Genomic DNA, 18,294 nt, shown 5'->3' on the forward strand with positions numbered 1-18,294 from the left:
AAAAAGGATACTGTCTTCCGGTGGTTTATTCTCTGTGGAGTCCATGCCGGGTAGGGCAGCTGCTACCCTTCGGAACAACTAGATTAAAAATAGAACAAATAAAAAGATTAACATCAAATCTTATACTACACAATCTAACTATTTTCTGTACCTGTTTAACATTATAACCAGCTTTAGCACTTGTTTCTATAAACATAACATTAAGTTCTTTCGCTTTACGTTCCCCTTCCTCCGTTGATACTTGCCGCTTATCTGATAAATCAGTTTTATTACCAACTAACATTATAATAACATCACTACCACGTTCTGTTCGAACATCATCGATCCATTTCGATGTTTGATGGAATGAATTTGCATCTGGAAATAGAATTAATTAGCAAAATTTAAATTTATGAACGGAGTATTCATAGAGGAATGTCTAATTGTTTGAAGGTGAATGTCAATAACGGATTGACGTTGTGAATACACAAATATGGGTATGCAGATCAAGAGCGAAATGCACAACTGTGCAAATGGAAAATCCTACTTGCCATTAGTTGCTTCTTGCTTGAGATAGAAGGAAAACAAAAAATATTGTGCTTCATTTCCCTGTTTTCGTTCTAGGTTTTCTTCGCAGAAATAATACAATATTTCCATAGGTAAGGGGCTGGACTCCTAAGTACAATGACTGGAGAATCGAGTTTCCTATTCGTATTATATTACTCCAGCACTCGCTTCTTCGCGAGAGAAATTAGATTATATTGTAGTTAACTCTGACTCCTCCCGTTCTGAATGCTGAAGGAGCCTGAAAGCGGATCACATTCGCCTAACTGTCCAGAATATTGATCTTTGCAATTAGATTGATATTCAGAACATTAGAAGGCGGCCTGGGCTGATTTTACTTCAGGTTAAAGTTGCATAATTCGATAAGTCCTCAGACCGCCGGCTCACGATGGTCACTGGACACCGTCTTTGAATAGGCCAAGAGTGTCTAGGGCTGGGAGTGGGTTCATCCAACTGACAAACACCTGTTTGCCTGCTGGTCATATGTTAGGAGGAAGCGATCTGGCGGGGGAAGGAACCGAAGCAACAGCTGAGGGAACGAATATCAGGAGATCAGGCGATTGTCAAAGAATGTAACAACAAACGCCTAGGAAACCAGCAGAATGCGAAGTCCATTAACTTAAAATTCAATTGATCTCAAGATGAGGTCGAATAGGAACTAAACGGAGCAGAGGGTGCACGCCAAGCAATCTCTACAAACAGGTAAGCGGCAGTAACCGCCAATCCAACTGCGAACCCATTCAGTAATGTGGCTAGGAGTCACTTATGTGTGGTGCTGGCGAATTGTTATTCCGCTGGTGGCAAAGTTGCGCCGCAGGTATCGAGACCAGGCTCTCGGAGATGGTCACCGAGCATCTTTTGGGCGGTAAAGGGGAACAAGGGGATTAATCCACTGCTTTGATACCTTTCAGGTGGTCCCTGGGTTCCATCTCTTTAGGAACTTTTTCGGTTCGCGCACCGTTAAGATCAGTGACGCCTGGGAGTGCGGAATGCTCAAGGTTATTCCATACGACGGGAATCCTAGGAGACCAATCGCTCGCATTTGGTTACCGAAGATCAGCACGGGTAAAGACAAGCTCCTCCAATCCTTGCACTTTCAAAAGTGCAGGATTCCCATGAAAGACTGAATGGATATCAAGGAGGGGGAATCCTAGGTAAACAACCAACCATTTTTGCTTCGCATAGGTAGAGAATGCCTGGAGCCATTGGAAAATGCGAATTATAGAATGTTCGGTGTCAAGAACGCAAAGTTGGAACTGTTCCGCTTCGTGAAACAGGACGACGATCTGGATTCAGTCAAAGCCGAAAACGAGTTTTTGGAAGAAATGAAAATCGACGATCCGACGGGGACCGAGAAGGATTGGGAGCCAGAATCTGGATTGAAAGATATGCAAGACTAGCCGTTTGAGATTATGAAATTGATAATAGTCGCTGAGCTATAACCAGCTTCTCCGTATATAAATCTCCAAATCCAAATGGTATAACGTCAGTAATTCCATAGAGGTAGAAAGAAAGGTTTGTGCCATGGCTTGTCGATATTTACTGGAGCTGTATATCTTTGGGATATGTTTCATACCGAAAGTCTTACCTCTTTCGTGTTGAATACTCTAAAGTACACTTAAGGACAATTAGAAAAAAACGTCCTTCTTCAAGTAACAGCACGCCTACATCAAAGGCATATCTACAGAAACCGCTCTCCACGAGGTAAGTAGCACAGTTGAGCGGATGCTACAGAGCAATCATAATATTTTAGCTGCCTCCTTGAACATAAAGGCAGCATTCAACAACGTTAATACCAAAGTCATCAAGGAAGCCTTAACCAGTATAGGAATGGAGGTATTTTCCGCATTGAACAATATCCATGCTAAGAACTATGATAAGACAGTCTGATCTAGGACGCAGCCACTTGACCCAAGTTATGAGTTGCAGGAACGCCCTGAACAGTCTGGGTGGCACATTCAAGATTATCCTCCTCTGGGTTTGCGATCATAGGAACAATGAATTAGCTAACGACAATGCTCTGTTCTTGGTAGTCCTTCGGGGGCATAGCCCCGCTGGCAACTATTAAAGCCCAGGATCAAATACGTCAATATGGTTATTAGTAGTTGAAAGCCTAGACTGACGACTGACGCATTTAAATCTCGACGATGTCCATGGATGCTTGTTCCACATTCCAATTTAAAACGGCCGTAAAGAGAGAATCCGGACCTAGGATGTAAATTATGCGAAAAAACTGGGCGCAGAGTCAACATTTTGCGGGACTTTCTATTATTCTTTTTTATTGAAATTTCTAATCCGATATTTCACAGCTGAGTTGGCTGATATCCGCCATTCAGTCCCGATAAGAATCTCTCTGCCAGAATTAAAATTTCAACCGCGACCTTCCGTAGCGACGGCCTAGCGTTCTGACCACTGAACAATCTGGACATTCCTGCTTGTTTCTCAATAAATCCCCCCGTCTGGATTCTCTCTTGGTTGAGATCTTACTTTTGTGGGAGAGTAAATCATATCTTCTTCAATATGGTAGTTGCACCTGGTCTCCATTTTTCTTCTCTCCTTCCATTTTTATTTTTCATGGATGATCTTCTTTTCTTAATTACATGTCCTAATCTTTTATTTACAGCGAATTCATAGCTGTTTCCTGCTCCTATGAGGGCAGCCTTCAAGCAAACCTTGACACGTTATGCCAGTGGTGCTATCCTAACTCCTTTTAATCTATTGAAATGCTAATCGTAATGTTATTCACTAAAACCCGCTTACTGTTTCAATAATCAACCTTTAATAGTGATTGTCCCTTACAAGGTTTTTGGTGTCCTTTCTAAGTTCTTCGTAATATCCTTAAACATGCTTGTTTAGTGTGGTTTCCTCACCATAATTGTGATTACTATGTAATAGCATCAATTCGACGACTCTTTTAGCGTCTTGTCTACTCTAACTGGTCGTCTGGGCTTTTTGCCATCTCTACGACATCCAAGATATTTGAGCGTCGTATGCATCCGTTTTAAACTTTGTGACGATTTGATGGACGGCTTAACAGTCTGTCAAATATGATAACGTTACTCATAGGATAATGTTTGCAACCTTAATGTTTTTGAGGTGTCCTTCACAGAGCTTTTTGTGCCCCTTGCCCAGAATATTACATGAAATATGTTAGTCACTTGCAGTTTAGCCCGCTGACTTCACCCTAGCCACTCATAAAAACTCCAATGGATTGAAGAAATCCGTCAAATTAAGAGTCTTATTGACGGCCTAATTAGCGAAGGCTTGCACGGTTGGACCAATCCTTTTGCATTTTTTTCGTTCATGAAGCGAATATATTTATATATTATATATATTTTTTCCTAGCGATTTAATGTAGACTTTAGTGTCTGCATCCAAACGAGCTTTTTTCGTTCCAGATTCTCATCAACGTGGAATTTGTTCTTAAGTATAGTCTGAATGCGCTTTAGATGGTTGATGCACTCTTGGAGAGTTTTCTTTCAATTCATCCTCATTTGGCCTTGCTAATGCCTATTAAATCAACACTTCTGATCAATCCTCTTGTCTTCTTTAAGTGCAATTCCGCGGGCGTCAAGTTGCAATGTTTTTGTGGATGGCCCTTTTGGCCAGGCCCTGTCAAGAGACATTGGGCAAAAACGGTTTCGGTCGGCTTTTTAGCGCCATCGTTCTGTGAGATGTTTGATGTAGATGGTATAGTACTGCTTTCGGTATTGATTACCTCAATGATTTCTTGTTGGCAATCAATGTCGACCTGTGGATGAGTTCCTTCATTCGGAATCATATTTTCATCAGAGAACATATCCAAACTACACACAAAATGGTTTGTTTGCTTTATATCCATACTTTGTAAATTCGCTACAGGTTTGAAGCTTTGAACCAAACTCGGCATGTTATTTTTCCGTTTCGTGGGGCAGGCTTATTTCTCGGAGGTAAAATAGGTTCTCCTTCCAATCCCCAATTTTCTTTTTGGTGTTTTGTCTCCTACATTGTATAATAGTACGATTCCTACAAAACAGTATCTTAATCTACTTTGCGATAATCATCACCACGGAAAGCAAATTTGTTCTTAAACTTGGAACGTACATATAAAATGTTTTTAAGTTTATTCTAATTATACTTTTTATCGTTTAAGGAAGAGAGGTAGACGTTTCTCTGCCTTTTTACTTGTGCGGTTGAGCTGCTTGAAAATTTTGAGCCAGTTGAGTGGGGACGCAGCTGGCGTTCTACAAGCATCCCTCCATTTGCTTTGTTTTTAACCAGCGTTGCTAAGCTCTCTATCTGTTTGTTTTCGCCGCCATCCTTCCCCCATTTCTTTCTATGATCCCATGCCGGCGCCATAGTGTTTCAAAAACTTTGGGCCCAATTCACGCTAGTTTCTTCTCCGTATGTTCCCTCTAGCTTTTTAGACAACTCTGATTTTCGGTAATTTGTTATTGGAGAAAGAATCACGTTACTCGCTTATATATAGAAAGTTTTCGTAATTACTTGGTAAATTGTACAAAAAAACAAATGCAAGAAGGTCTCCATTTATATCTGCCTCTACCTCTTAGCTTCTAGGTAATTTTGCCTCTCATGAATGCTGCTTTATATATTACTTTATATCCCCGGACTTGTTTATGCGTAAATGGAATCAGAAAGTAGAGGAGGTAAGGTATATTTATCTTCGTTTTAGGAATATTTATCTTGTATGTTTTATAAAATTTCTTACTTAATGTCAGTACAACCATTCTTTCAGTTAGTAAGTCTTCCCGAAATACTTTCCATCCATTCTGGATAACTGTATTCCATTGGTGATATATTTATTCCACAATTTGATACAAGATTCTTGAAGACGAAATCGGTTCTGATTGCCCCTTTCGTTAATTTTCCTTTTTCTCAAGGGGACCCCTTCGAATGTTATCGGCTTTCCCTTGATGATTGAGAAATCAATCAGGTTTCTTCATTTGATACAATTCATCAATGCTGAATTCTGAAACTAGAAATCAATCCGAAAATGGGAAACCAATTATCCCAATATAGACGACTTGTGGTTTTATCCAGGGCAGAGGAAACACAGACGTTGCCTCACCATTGCCCTGGGGGCAGCGTGGTCAGAGTGGTTACCCGGTGTTGTCTATCCCTAATCCATAAGAAACGACGTGAATATGAATTATATTCCTGACAAAAACTGTCAAGTAAAGTTCAGTCATAACCCGGCCAAGACAGATCTAATTTTTTTAGGAAATTGAGGGGTTCTGAGTCTAAGGACCAAACCAATTGGGTAGAAACTTTCTCTTCTTTTTCTTCAACTAATCTAAATTTATTGACGATATTCAGAGCTTAAATATATTACGTCACTAACACTGTGGAATCTACCATACTTTCATAAAGGAAAGTAAGATAATTACGGAAATTGCCCTTGAAACTGTATTGTAATGATTAGCTTTTTCTTCATCTGTTCAAACTCACACTTAATACCGTAAGGATGACTAATATTTAAGGAATTAGATAAGATAATACTTGTTTTACGTTGTTCTGCTTATCGACTTCTTAACACGCCATTTCACATTTTGAAAATCAGCCTTAGATCATGATTTGATTATTATTAATCTGCACAATATCTACATGCAGTGTGATCTTGTCTCCGTACAAAGGCGGATGGAATTGATACGCCGATCACAATAATTACTATAAAGGCAAAAAAAAAAGGAAATGCCGCTTCCCTCATTTGTAAAAAAAAACATTTTCAGTAAATAGCGATAGATCGGGAACAGTTCAAATCATTCCTCAGATGCCTAGCACTAAAGATACATATTTGACTTTTTCGGTTTGCGTTTGAGGTTGATTCTATCTTCTTACGAGTTTTTGTTTTTCGCAAATTATTTTTGTGGTCCCTTTTCCCGCAGCAACAAAAGTAAAGTTTTATTTATTCTTACCAGTACGCATCTCCCCAGTACACAAAAGTATTCATTTATTTACTATGCGAGTATGTATTCATATTTACAAGCGGTAAGCGTGGCGTATCCGTACAGATACTGTACATCACCAGTCAGAATTATCGGAAAAAATATTTTTGCAATGCTGGTTACGCTATATGCTGTAAACGCTAAGTGTCTGAAAGTATGAACATTTCACTGAGGTTCCAAATGGCTGTACATTGCTGTATTAACATGTTAAAATGAATAATTTCTTCTGCGTCTCGTGCATATTTGTGACAATACTGTAAATTGTTTTGCATTCAATTTGTAAAAAAAAAGTTTAGCTTTCATGTTGAAAATGGACAATGGTACATTGATTTAATTGGTCTAGGGTTATTCCTTTTTATACGGCGCCTATACGAATACTTTTCTCTTTGATTTATCTGCTACGACATGTGCTGGTTAGTATGAATACAGCTTAAGGCAACAATTGTTGAATTGATACTAAATCAACAATTGTTAATTTGATACTAAATAAACTCTTAGTCACTTGAACTAATTGAATTTAGAAATGAAAACTATCTTTCATTTAGCATTTGTAACTTTTTATGCAAATATGCTCACGATTTCCCAATCACGACGTGTGTAATCCTTCTCTCAATCTTACAAAAACTTTTTCATACATAAGTATACACCTTCATAATATCAATCAACCCAAAATATGAAGCAGTTCCAAATACTGTGAAACGTTGCTATCAATGTTGTATAATGTACGTATTTTCGATAATCGAAAACTATTGGGATAGGGGGCTCAAAGCCATTTGAATATGTGATCTATTAAGGGTTAACCTTACGGAGCAATATGGTAACTATTTTTACGAGTATGCCTTCCGGGAGTAGTGTACCTTGGCATAGAAATGTTTTAATGGCATCAAGATTTCATGCTTCTGGGTATATGAAATCATAATTGTGTAGGAAATATGGCCATGATTATCCCTCTGTTACGAACTATCTTTCAACATCTGAACACCAATGTATTTAATGGACTGTATACAACTTATTGCGAAGACATTTTACATTTTACAGTATACAGGTTATCTGGCAACAAATCAAAAGATAAAGTACCCCCAGTTGCAACAATGATATATGAACTAGGCATTAAGCCGAATATCGTAGAAAGTTCAGGTGTATATCTAGAACGTCAATGGAATGAATCAGCAATTAAAATGACTCCAACCTAATCTAAAATAGCTGATAATCTCGTTAGCGGTTGGGCCCTAAAAAGCCGACATATTTTGATAAGAATTATGATAAAGAATACAATTGACTTTCGTCAAAGAAATGACTAATATTTGTTTTTTTTTTCAATTATTTCAGATCACTTGAAGTCATTTTGTTTTTGATAAAATTCTTTTCAAGTTTATGTGTTGGGATCTCTATCACTAATAATTTTCAAATGAAAGCAGAAGAAAATTCTTCAATGTTACTTTTTAAAAATTAACGGATATTATATAGATAATTCCAACAAATGAATTCCATTTTCTAGAATACACAATTCATAGTCGTTTCATCCACAGAATGGATAATATACATAAGTTAAATTTATACCACTCTTATGGTCGGCAATAATCGTCCCCAGTACCACGAAAAGTGAGAAGCTATTCTCGCGATGTTGAAAAAAACCGTCATTCAATAAAAGATTTTTGGCATCTCTTAATAGTTGCAAATCCCTCAGATAAGAGCAAAATGCTTTCTGACATCTTTCACGCCTTTAATGCGGGTCTAAAGTTTCTTGAATGCGCCAAAAGTACGTAATGAGAGTGCCAAAGATCATGCGACTGAGGCCACAAATTGAAATGCAGGAAAGCAGAGAATATGACGGCAATAATCGCTTATGCATTTTTATCGAAAATAATGTGTAAATTATTCTCCCGAAGAGGAGATTCTGGAAGTATAAAACAAGTTTTAACCAGTAAACATCTTTAAGTAAGTATAATTTGGCGGTGTTTCTAGCGATTAAATTATTTGAAATATTTATGACTTGCTGTTTTCTATTCGCTCGTGTTATTAAGGACAGGACTTGTTAACACTGAAGAAGGGAACAATTAGTTCCCGAAATATCGGTATTTTCAAGCTTAATAAATATCACTAGCGAATAAAAAAAGCAAGTCTTAATTATTTCAAACATCTTTCATGATTTCCACCAGCTTGGGTAGTTAACCCAAGGTGACCCTAGATGTATGTGTATAGTTGTCATTTAGCTCTTGATGGCTGTAGCGCGTCAACCACCTGAAATGCACTTCAGCTCCCCTAGGACCTCCCAAGTTGTCCACACTTTTCCTCTTCTGTTGTGCGCCAAGTGCGCTAGGGCAGTCCGCCAACTTAGGAGAGTAGATTCCACTGCGCTTTTCATGAGTCGAGCAATATCCGTTCAGTGCCGCTGTCTACGGTCCTAGGTATACAAATTGATCGACGCATTCGATACTCTGCATATTAATGCAGATAGGGAGAGTATGATAACCCGTTAAATTGAGAACCTTGGTTTTGTTGGTGTTTTTCTTCAGTCCAACTCTGCTTGCCTCTCTTTTCAAATTCAGAGACATTTGGTCAAGGTCCATGAGGTCGGTGAACGAGCAAACAGATATCATGAGCGTAGTCCAGCTGTTTAAGGAAATATGTCATCGTCCATTGAACTCCTCCACGTCTTCGGGAGCGGGCAGCATCAAGAATATCACAGATAACAAGAAGAAATAGTATGAGTGACAAGATGAAACTCTGATTGACTCCGCTTTGCCCTCAAATTTCTCGGAGATTTTCCATCAGTACAGCACGTGACATTTTGTGTTATTATATGTCGCTCTGATAATAGATATTAGTTTCAACGGAGTGCCCCTACTGCGAAGAGTACTCCAGACGCAGGTACAGCGATAAATGACTCTACGAGGGGACCGTCAAGCAAAGCGGCATTACTCCGTTTAAGTGCATTGATGGCCGACATGATTTTCCCTCAGTTTGGAGGAACAGCCCGCGTCCGCATGCTACGACGACTAACTATTTCATCCTCAAGAGTCAGAATTTCACCGGATGTCATACGATTAAGAATCGTGGTGAAGTTGCCTTTCCACATCTTCTTCCACATCTTGTCATCGTGGATGAGGAGTTGAACCTTAACGTGATTCTTCACAAGAACAGCGAAAGGTATACGACCATACAAAGAACAAAACACTTGCCTCTGACCAACTCAATAACAAATTCCCTTTTACCTTGGTGTAAACTTGGGAAGTTCAACCCAAGATTTTGATCGGTATCGGAGTTCGAGCGGGTCAAGACCGCTATCGTTCATAGCGATCAAAAGAACCTTCAGTCCCTTTCATTTATCGATCCGCTTTCATGATTTCGCAGTCAACCAGCCACCCTTCGGGACGTGGCCGACGACCTGAATAGCACTCGAGAAAGGAATATTTTTAGTGACGCCCCAGTGCTAATCGATATTCGGAGGGGGGTTACTCAGGATACACGATCATCAGATGGTGGTCTTTTTCGAGCCCCTGGAAGCTGCAGAAGACCCTGCTTCCCCATCACATGTTCGCGATCATATAAAGCATCCTTATCTACTCCGTTGGTGCATAGCACTGTACAATTATGATGCTTAACATGGACCTGAATCTTGTAGTTGGAATCCTGTCAGACACCGTCTCCGAAGTCAGAAAGCGCACTTCGCTTATGTCCAGAAGGTCCAGGTTAAATCATTGGAAGTGAGTTGAAGAAAGCATGCATTCTGGGGACCCTTGATACTGTTGTCGAGATGCGTGCACTCATTCCAGAAATCCAGCATAGTCCATTTTCAATAGCCAAAAGTCTTCAGCGAAAGATGAGTCCCTATTTGAGGCGTTGGTGACGTTTCGATAGCAGTAAAGTTTTGAAATTTGTTCATGTTAGTGCTGAAAAGCATAGGCAGAGGAGATCCTAAATTTCCGTCAGCATATTGCCCTCTTAGTATGTTGGTATTCTTTAAGATGAACTCCTTCGAGCAGAACTGGCACACCGCGGCCAGACAGCAGCCCGAATGTTTGTGATTCGTGTCGGATAAAAGCCATATCGGAACTCCGTGTCGAGTAAGAATCTCTTGCTAATGAGCGCGATTCAATCTGTTCATCTCCACAGTTCCGGATATGGGTTGGTATCCTTAGTAAACATATATATAACAAGCCAATTGATGATAATGGCTCCTGTTATCATCAATTGATAGGTCTACTTGCTGCAGAGCGGGGATTTAGGCTGTTCAAAAAGTAGTGATAATAATCGCAGGTAAGAAATTTCGGTTCGGTTAGCTGCATACAGTTGCGTTCATCATTCTTTTAGCCATTTATACTTGCAGTTTCAAGACGATTGGTTCACTGATTGGACGTACGTGGCATATTCGTAATACCTGTTTATTACTCGCCTTCCGGAATTAAATTGGAGCAACGTTGCAATATGAAATATTTAGTAAAACTCGGCGAAAATAGAAAGGGTGCATATATGTCAAATACAATGTGGTGAAGCAGGTAAGAGAACATCACAGACGAGCAGTTTGCAAGGTGTCCCTGGTGAAGTTATTGTCTGCAAAAACCGACGTATTACTGTTAGGGAGCTTGCCGAGTACTTAAGCACTTCAATTGAAAGCATGTTTTCAATTATACAACGACTTGGCCATGCGAGGAGTTTGTTGCAGATGGGTTCCGCGTCTGTTGACATCAGAGCAAAAACAACATCGTGTTTCCGTATGTCAAGACTTATTATTGCGGTTCGGTGGAGAGTCGGACGAATTAATGGATAGAATTGTAAATGGCGATGCAAAACTATGATTTTGGACTAGAACAACAAAGTTTTCAGTTGAAAATAGCATTGTCTCCACCTCTAAAAAATCCAAGATGAATCGAGGCGCCGATAAGGTTGCGTCATTTCAGAGAAAACGCACGACAATGCCCCACGCCGATCATGCTGTAGTCGAGATTCTAAATAGACACGGCATCAAAACTGCAACCCTTCCTACAGTCCAGATTTAGCCCCGTGTGTGTGTACAGCATTTTTGTCATTATTTTTTGAATGGCCTCGTATTATATATACCTCAGAAAAGTTGATGAAGATAAGAAGCGCATGCCAATGATCTTGAGACAGTGAACAACTCTTCGGAGATGTGCGGCCATGGTTTAGACGAAGGCACGGCGCAATTGTTCATAGCCTAATATTTCCGGTCTTACTTCCACAACAGTCGTTCGACTGTATTCACTGCAAATGGGTGGCTGGTAATGCCTACCATCCTATATTCTCCTGTCAAAGGTGGATCCTCATCCAGAAGTCATGCTACAGAATGAGGACATGTGAGGCCGGTTGGCACGGATATGGTTATGGAGAAGAGAGAAAGCTGAGAGAAGGCTCTGTGAACAACGAGTTATGCTCTCCTCAATGAATGATGAACTACGTGTATAGATTAACTAAAAACCATCATCAACTAAAATGAGACGAAAAAATTTCGAGTTGACTTGTTATGCAGTCGTTACAAACAATGTAATGTGCCAAACGATTTCAGGCTAATGCCTAGAAACAGCGGGGAGTGTTTTAGCCGGAAGTCTGCCACTTCCCTACTTTATGGTCGACATTTTCAATGTGTTTTTTTTAAATGAGGTAGGAATTGAGTCGAAAAACAATCCATACAAGCATTTTTCATGCCTCGATTCTTCTCATTTTGTGGATTGACAAAAGAAAGCCATTACCATCTTATATTTTCTGTCTCCTCTTTACAATTTTAATAACTAGTTAAAACTTTGATATAGATACGGGCTGCAGTCTGATATTGATTGGATTGCCAGAAGAGGTTTTTTTTACATAATATTTGCCGAAATAAAAAAAAGTTTTTATTGGTCAACAAAATATTATTTCTCTGAACAAAAATGGTGGTGTTTCTCTAGCTGAAAGCCACCACAAACCTTTCTTTCTTTGGATAAAATCTTGTTTTCTTTTCATTCAAATTTTCTTTAAAACATGTTCGTTTTTCACAAAAATACTACTATGTATTAGCACCCAAAAGCAAAATATTTTGTCTTTGTTGAAAAGTTCCCAACGAAAATTTTTGTAAAATATTCGAATATTTTTGGAAAATTATTCCACATTTATTAGAACGTTGCTCCCACCAGCACTTATCCCTAGAGAAGTCTTTGGTATTTGATAAAAAATAGAAGGCAAGGGGAACGATGTTTATCGTTGTTTATGATAACTATTTTAGTCTCAAAATTGGATTGAATGTTTTTATGTATAGTCATCAGCTTCAACTTGATTATATACTTACTTGTAATATCATAAACAACAACAGCCACTGTTGAATCACGAATATATGAAGGAATCAGTGAACGAAATCGTTCCTGACCGGCAGTATCCCATAATTGAAGTCGCACTGTTCGATCTTCTAAGTACATGGTTTTTGAGAGAAAATCTATACCTATTGTAGCCTGTAAGTAAAAATAAGGAAGAATTAATAATGGTGATAACTACTATGTACTGAAAAGAAAATTACAAAAAAGTAAAAATATGGAAACATTCAAATATGCATATGTATATAAATCTTCTCTAAATGGCATTCATTTTCTTTGAATTTTCATTACTTTGCACCCCTAAATCTTGTAATTTTAAATTTTTCTATGTAAATTCTGCACTATTTTGGTCTTCACACGCTGAAAAATTACATATGCAGCACACTTAGAACAAGAGGTAGTACGTATAAGTAGATTACGGTAGGTTAGTAGATATTCGGCACTGTATTTCTCAATAGAAATCTGAGTGATACACATTGTCCTAACACTGACACCCCAACTGTCAAATCTTACTCCCACCACCGCGACAGTATCCCCTGAGCACTGAAAAGCAGCGAACCAGAAAGGATCAGCGGTGAGTTCTTTATAGCGGAAGTGATTACCATGAAACTAGGAAGCAAAAAGAAAGGATATTAGGCCAATAGGAAAGAATCTTTGAATTTGATACTAAGAATGTGCACTACCTCTCCTAGAGAAGTCATTGAAAAAATGTATAATGCATGTGTTGGCGATCTAGACAACGAAATTATTAAGGCGCGCGATATTGAGAATTTCGAATAAACAGAGCATTCCAATGTAATGGAGGATGAAAGAAAAAGTACTGGCCCACCATAGCGTATGTCTTGCGGAATAATTCAATAAGATACTGGAGGTCATGCAGGTTCAGAAGATGGCAACGAATGGAATCATTTTCAAATCTAAAGTTAAGCCGGCTATCCATGTTCAGTTCGGCTGCTAGTTACGCCGGACGAGCCTTCAATGCACTCGGCCGCCAGTTGAACTGGAAGCCGCAACATCATTAGTCCAACTCTGTACGTGGAAGAACTTGAGACGAGAATTTGAAATATTTTTGTGTGTGAGCATTTATCAAAAATGTTCACTAGCGATAAAGATGTCTATAAAATTCTCGCTCACAGTCTAAACATACATGAAATCTTCTCATACCCTAAACAAACAAGTCTAACCCGTTGGCTGAATCATTTTTCATTCGATAACCGGCCACCTAAACAGTCAAAACTGATCGACCAACTGCATTCCATCCACGTTATGGCCGCCGATTAAATGCGGACTTTCCGGCGTAATTGATAAGCGGGCTTTAGAGCGAGATATCGACTGCTTCCGTTGAGAACAAAAGCAGTTCGACCAGCTATCAAATTTAATATCGAAAAGTTGTAGGAAAACCCTGAAAAATGGGTCAGTTGAAATGTGCAATTTGAACCATCTCAGAGGAAGCCATCGTGGATGAACGCGAAAGTGGATATTCTCACATAATAAATGCATATATTACGTGCTAGGTACTAATGGGACAAATTTCCACTCAAATGTTTTTATAAAAGAAATACACAGAACCTTTCTTACCTGAAGCGTCTAGCTTTCGATTTTTCGACTTGTTTGTATATAGTCTCAGCGGAACCCATAAAATTAAAAATGAATCTATCTACTGCGTAAGCTTCTAAACCAACTGAAAAGGTGGCATCGATTATCTGGTGCTCTGACGGATCCCTTACAGCAGAGTGAGCGAGGTCATTGGATGTGCAATTTTCAACTTCGAATAGTGCTACGGGGGGCAGAACGTTGTTATTCTAACCGAAAGCCAAGCGACTATTAAAGTATTTCGGTGTACTTTAAACTGGTATGGGAATACTTTAACATCAGGAAGAGGTTTCGCATTATAGTAGGAACACTCCGGCCAACTTATCATCTGAGGAAGCTAAGGATATCTACCGACAATGTCTGTAGGCTCTGTGAGTAGAGTGACCTTCAGATATCTTTTGGGACAGTATCCGGCACTTGTGCAAGGTATGCTAAGGCAACTGGAAGAATACTTAGCACCAGATGCCAAATTGAAATACATGAAATAGGGAGCATAATAAAATTTTTGCCGGTTATGGACTTGATCGACATTACATAGTTAAAAGGAATCATCATCAACGGCGCAACAACCGGTATTCAGTCTAGGTCTGGCTTAATAAGGAACTCCAGACATTCAGATTTTGCGTCGAGGCCCACAAATTCGATATCCTTAAAAGCTGTCTGGAGTCCTGAGCTACGCCATCACTCCATCTCAGGCAGGGTCTGCTTTGCCTTCTTTTTCTACCATAGGTATTGCCCTTATAGACTTTCCGAGCTGAAACATCCTCATCTATACGGATTAAGTGACCCGCCCACCGCAACCTGTTGAGTCGGATTTTATCCACAACCAGACAGTCGCGGTATCGCTAATAGATTTCGTCGTTATTTAGGCTACGGAACCGTCCATCCTCATGTAGGGGGCCAAAAATTCTTCGGAGGATTCTTCTCTCGAACGTGGCCAAGAGTTCTCAATTTTTTTTTGCTAAGAATCCAGATTTCCGAAAAATACATAAGGACTGGCAAGATGAAAGTCTTGTACAGTAAGAGCTTTTACCCTATGGTGAGACGTTTCGAGCGAAACAGTCTTTGTAAGATGAAATAGGGTCTGTTGACAGTCAGCAAACTTGCGCGGATTTCATCGTCATGACTGTTACCGGTTGTGATTTTCGACCTTAGATAGGAGAAATTTTTAACGGTCTCAAAGTTGTAGTCTCCTATCTTCATTGTTTTCGTCTGACCAGTACGATTCGATGTTGTTCGTTCTTTACTTTTTGGCGCTGACATTGAATAAGTGGGAAAGCGTTTTTCATAAATTTCTGAAATTAGAACGAATATAGAGAATATCTTATACGTGGCAAATGTATTGAGCGATTTGGATCTATGTACGGCTGAAAAGCAAGCCTAAAAAACTTGTAATCATTTCAGCGAAGCAAAATTTTGGATGTACTTAACAGTAAACCCCCTAGCTTTTGACGATGCGATGCGAGTAAGACAGAATGCATAAGGATGTAAGAGCCAAACGGGAGGCATATATAGACAACTTTAAAGTACCAACCAGCCTCCAGAGATATCGACTCCTTAATAACTTAAGGGGTCATCTGGTGTGTCGGGTCTGGGAAATCGAATTGCATCCAGATATTGTATAAAATATTTGTGCCACCATAGCCCGGAACCTATCCAATGAAATTCTTTGAAATGTTCACGGCTTATTCAGAACGGTTCGCAAAATACGATAATTGCAATTCACCTTGCAGTTTATCTTACGATATTTTTTGATAATCCTAGCTTGCGAACCGTGGTATACTCAACACGTTAAAACTCCGTTTATTCTTCTACAAAATGGGCAGAGCGGCCTCTAGCATGGCACCCGAAAAACACATTTTTTTTGGAGATGGGTGGGTAAATTGTCGCATACTTAATAATGAGCGATGATATCGGGCTGAAAAAGTGTTACGTACGCTCAAGCCATTAATAAATATACAATGGACAATTCGCGTGTGTATCTTTATTTAGATGATTAAAAAACATGTCTAAATTTGACATTCCAACCATAGCATCTCCTGCTTGCTTTCAGAAAAAAAAATATTACCGCAAAAATCCAGATTACGTCTCATATATTAACGTGAATTCTATTCATAAAGAATAATCAAGCAAATTGAATTTAAACATTTGGAGAGCAGGAACATCCAGGCAAGAGTTGCAGAATTTAGCCAAGATTCGATAGTAATGGCATTTTTATAAAGAACAAGTCGGGAAACCGGAAGCTTGACGCTTCAGGTATAAAAGGTTTTGTGTTTCCCTATGTGAGGAGCATAACGTAGTTCTCCATTAGCTTATAGCATTGCCCCGAGATATTGAAATCGCTCAGTTCTGGGCAGGTTACTGCCATTGCCAGAACTGAGCGATTTAAATATCTCGAAGGGCAGGTTATTGCCATTGCCAGAACTCAGCGATTTAAATATTTCGAGTCAATGCTATCAGCCAATGGAGAACTGCGTAATGAAATTGTTTCACGAATGAGCGCAACGTGGCATTCCCCCACTGGTGTTCTTTGTAATCGACGTATCAGCGCACATCCCAAATCTAAAATTTACTGCAATGTCGTCCGTCTGCCGCTCTGAGTGTTGGCCGACTATAAAAGATAATGAACGGCGTCTTGCGGTAATGGGGACGAGATGTTGCATTGCACTGATGACGTGACACGTTTTGATCACGTCTGGAATGAGAATATCCGCGATCGATATGGGTTTGCACCGATCGTGGAAAAACTGCGAGAGAGGCGTTTTGAATGTTGTGGTCAGATAATTCACGCTAACAAGAATTCAACAACCAGTATTGGTCAGAACATCGAAGTCAATGGTAAGCAACCAAAAAGCCGGCCAAAACAATGGTGGCTTGATACACTGGATGGGGATTTAAAGCTCTCGCGATTACATCCTGATCAGGCATTTGATGAAATAAAATGACGAAACCGATCACGACGAGCCGACCTAAAATTCCATTGCCCTCTATTTTCCAGAAAGCGATTTAAATAAATCCTTTGATGGAAAGCTCGGTATTGATAATATTCAACATCATACGCTTCACACTCTGAGTTTAATATTATTAACAAATGCCAAGAAGTTAACCAACAATAAATTTAAAAAAAGGCTAGGGAGAATTAAATTCTTCTTGAAGGGAATTTTAATATTTCACTCAAATGTCAATTATTGTCGTTAATTATGACGTCAGCATCTTATTTGTATGGCTTAGGATGCTGTTAATTCACACGAAATTGATAAGTTTGAACTTCTTTAACTTGACACTAATAGTTGGATTTTCATGGAACTTGTCATGTGTATGCATGAGACCTCTATGTCGGTGCAAAATTTAGTACACCTAGAATGAACTTAAGGGGAGTTTTTTAGTCAATTTCTAATAGTTGATAAATAATTTCTAATAATTGGTAAATTTATTTGAGCAGATACCGGAATGGGACATCTCTCGAAGATCAGATTTCACCTAAGTGTTTTACACAAAACCTTAAAAAGGGCTGCAGATAAGTAGATTCTTCATAAATGCGACTTTCATATTTCACGCGAATGTCAATTATTCCCGTTAATTATGACGTCAGCATCTTATTTGCATGGCTTTGGAAGCAGTAAATTCGCGCGAAATTGAACTGCTATAACTTTGGCGTTAATGGCCAGATTTCAACGAAATTTAGCATGTATATAGGAAATATTGCCATCTATGCTGGTACAAAATTCCCGTCCTGTCGAGTCCTGTCTCACTTTAAGTGCGTACTTTTTGACTCCTTACTCACGCCCTTTGCAATTCACACCAAAACTAATGTCAGTTTCGGAAAGTACAAATCGAGACTTTTCATTTGATACCCTACACGACGATCCGGTGAAAAAATTTTTTGAATCCCCCCTTTGCATGTATGGGGA

General features: G+C 39.2%; 1 protein-coding gene across 3 annotated transcripts in view; it reads right to left on the reverse strand.

Moving 5' to 3' along the window:
- LOC119654890 (ras-related protein Rab6) overlaps positions 1-18,294 on the reverse strand; it is an 81,572-nt gene that overhangs the window by 14,504 nt on the left and 48,774 nt on the right. For all 3 annotated transcript variants that reach the window (XM_038060508.1, XM_038060506.1, XM_038060507.1), the window contains exons 3-5: positions 12,769-12,928; positions 152-357; positions 12-78 (exon numbers count right to left, since the gene is read on the reverse strand). In XM_038060508.1, coding sequence (XP_037916436.1) covers positions 12-78; positions 152-357; positions 12,769-12,928 — 433 coding nt within the window. The remainder of the gene's footprint in view (positions 1-11; positions 79-151; positions 358-12,768; positions 12,929-18,294) is intronic.

This window comes from Hermetia illucens, chromosome 4, assembly GCF_905115235.1.
Source record: "Hermetia illucens chromosome 4, iHerIll2.2.curated.20191125, whole genome shotgun sequence".
In the NCBI taxonomy this organism is placed as follows: domain Eukaryota; kingdom Metazoa; phylum Arthropoda; class Insecta; order Diptera; family Stratiomyidae; genus Hermetia; species Hermetia illucens.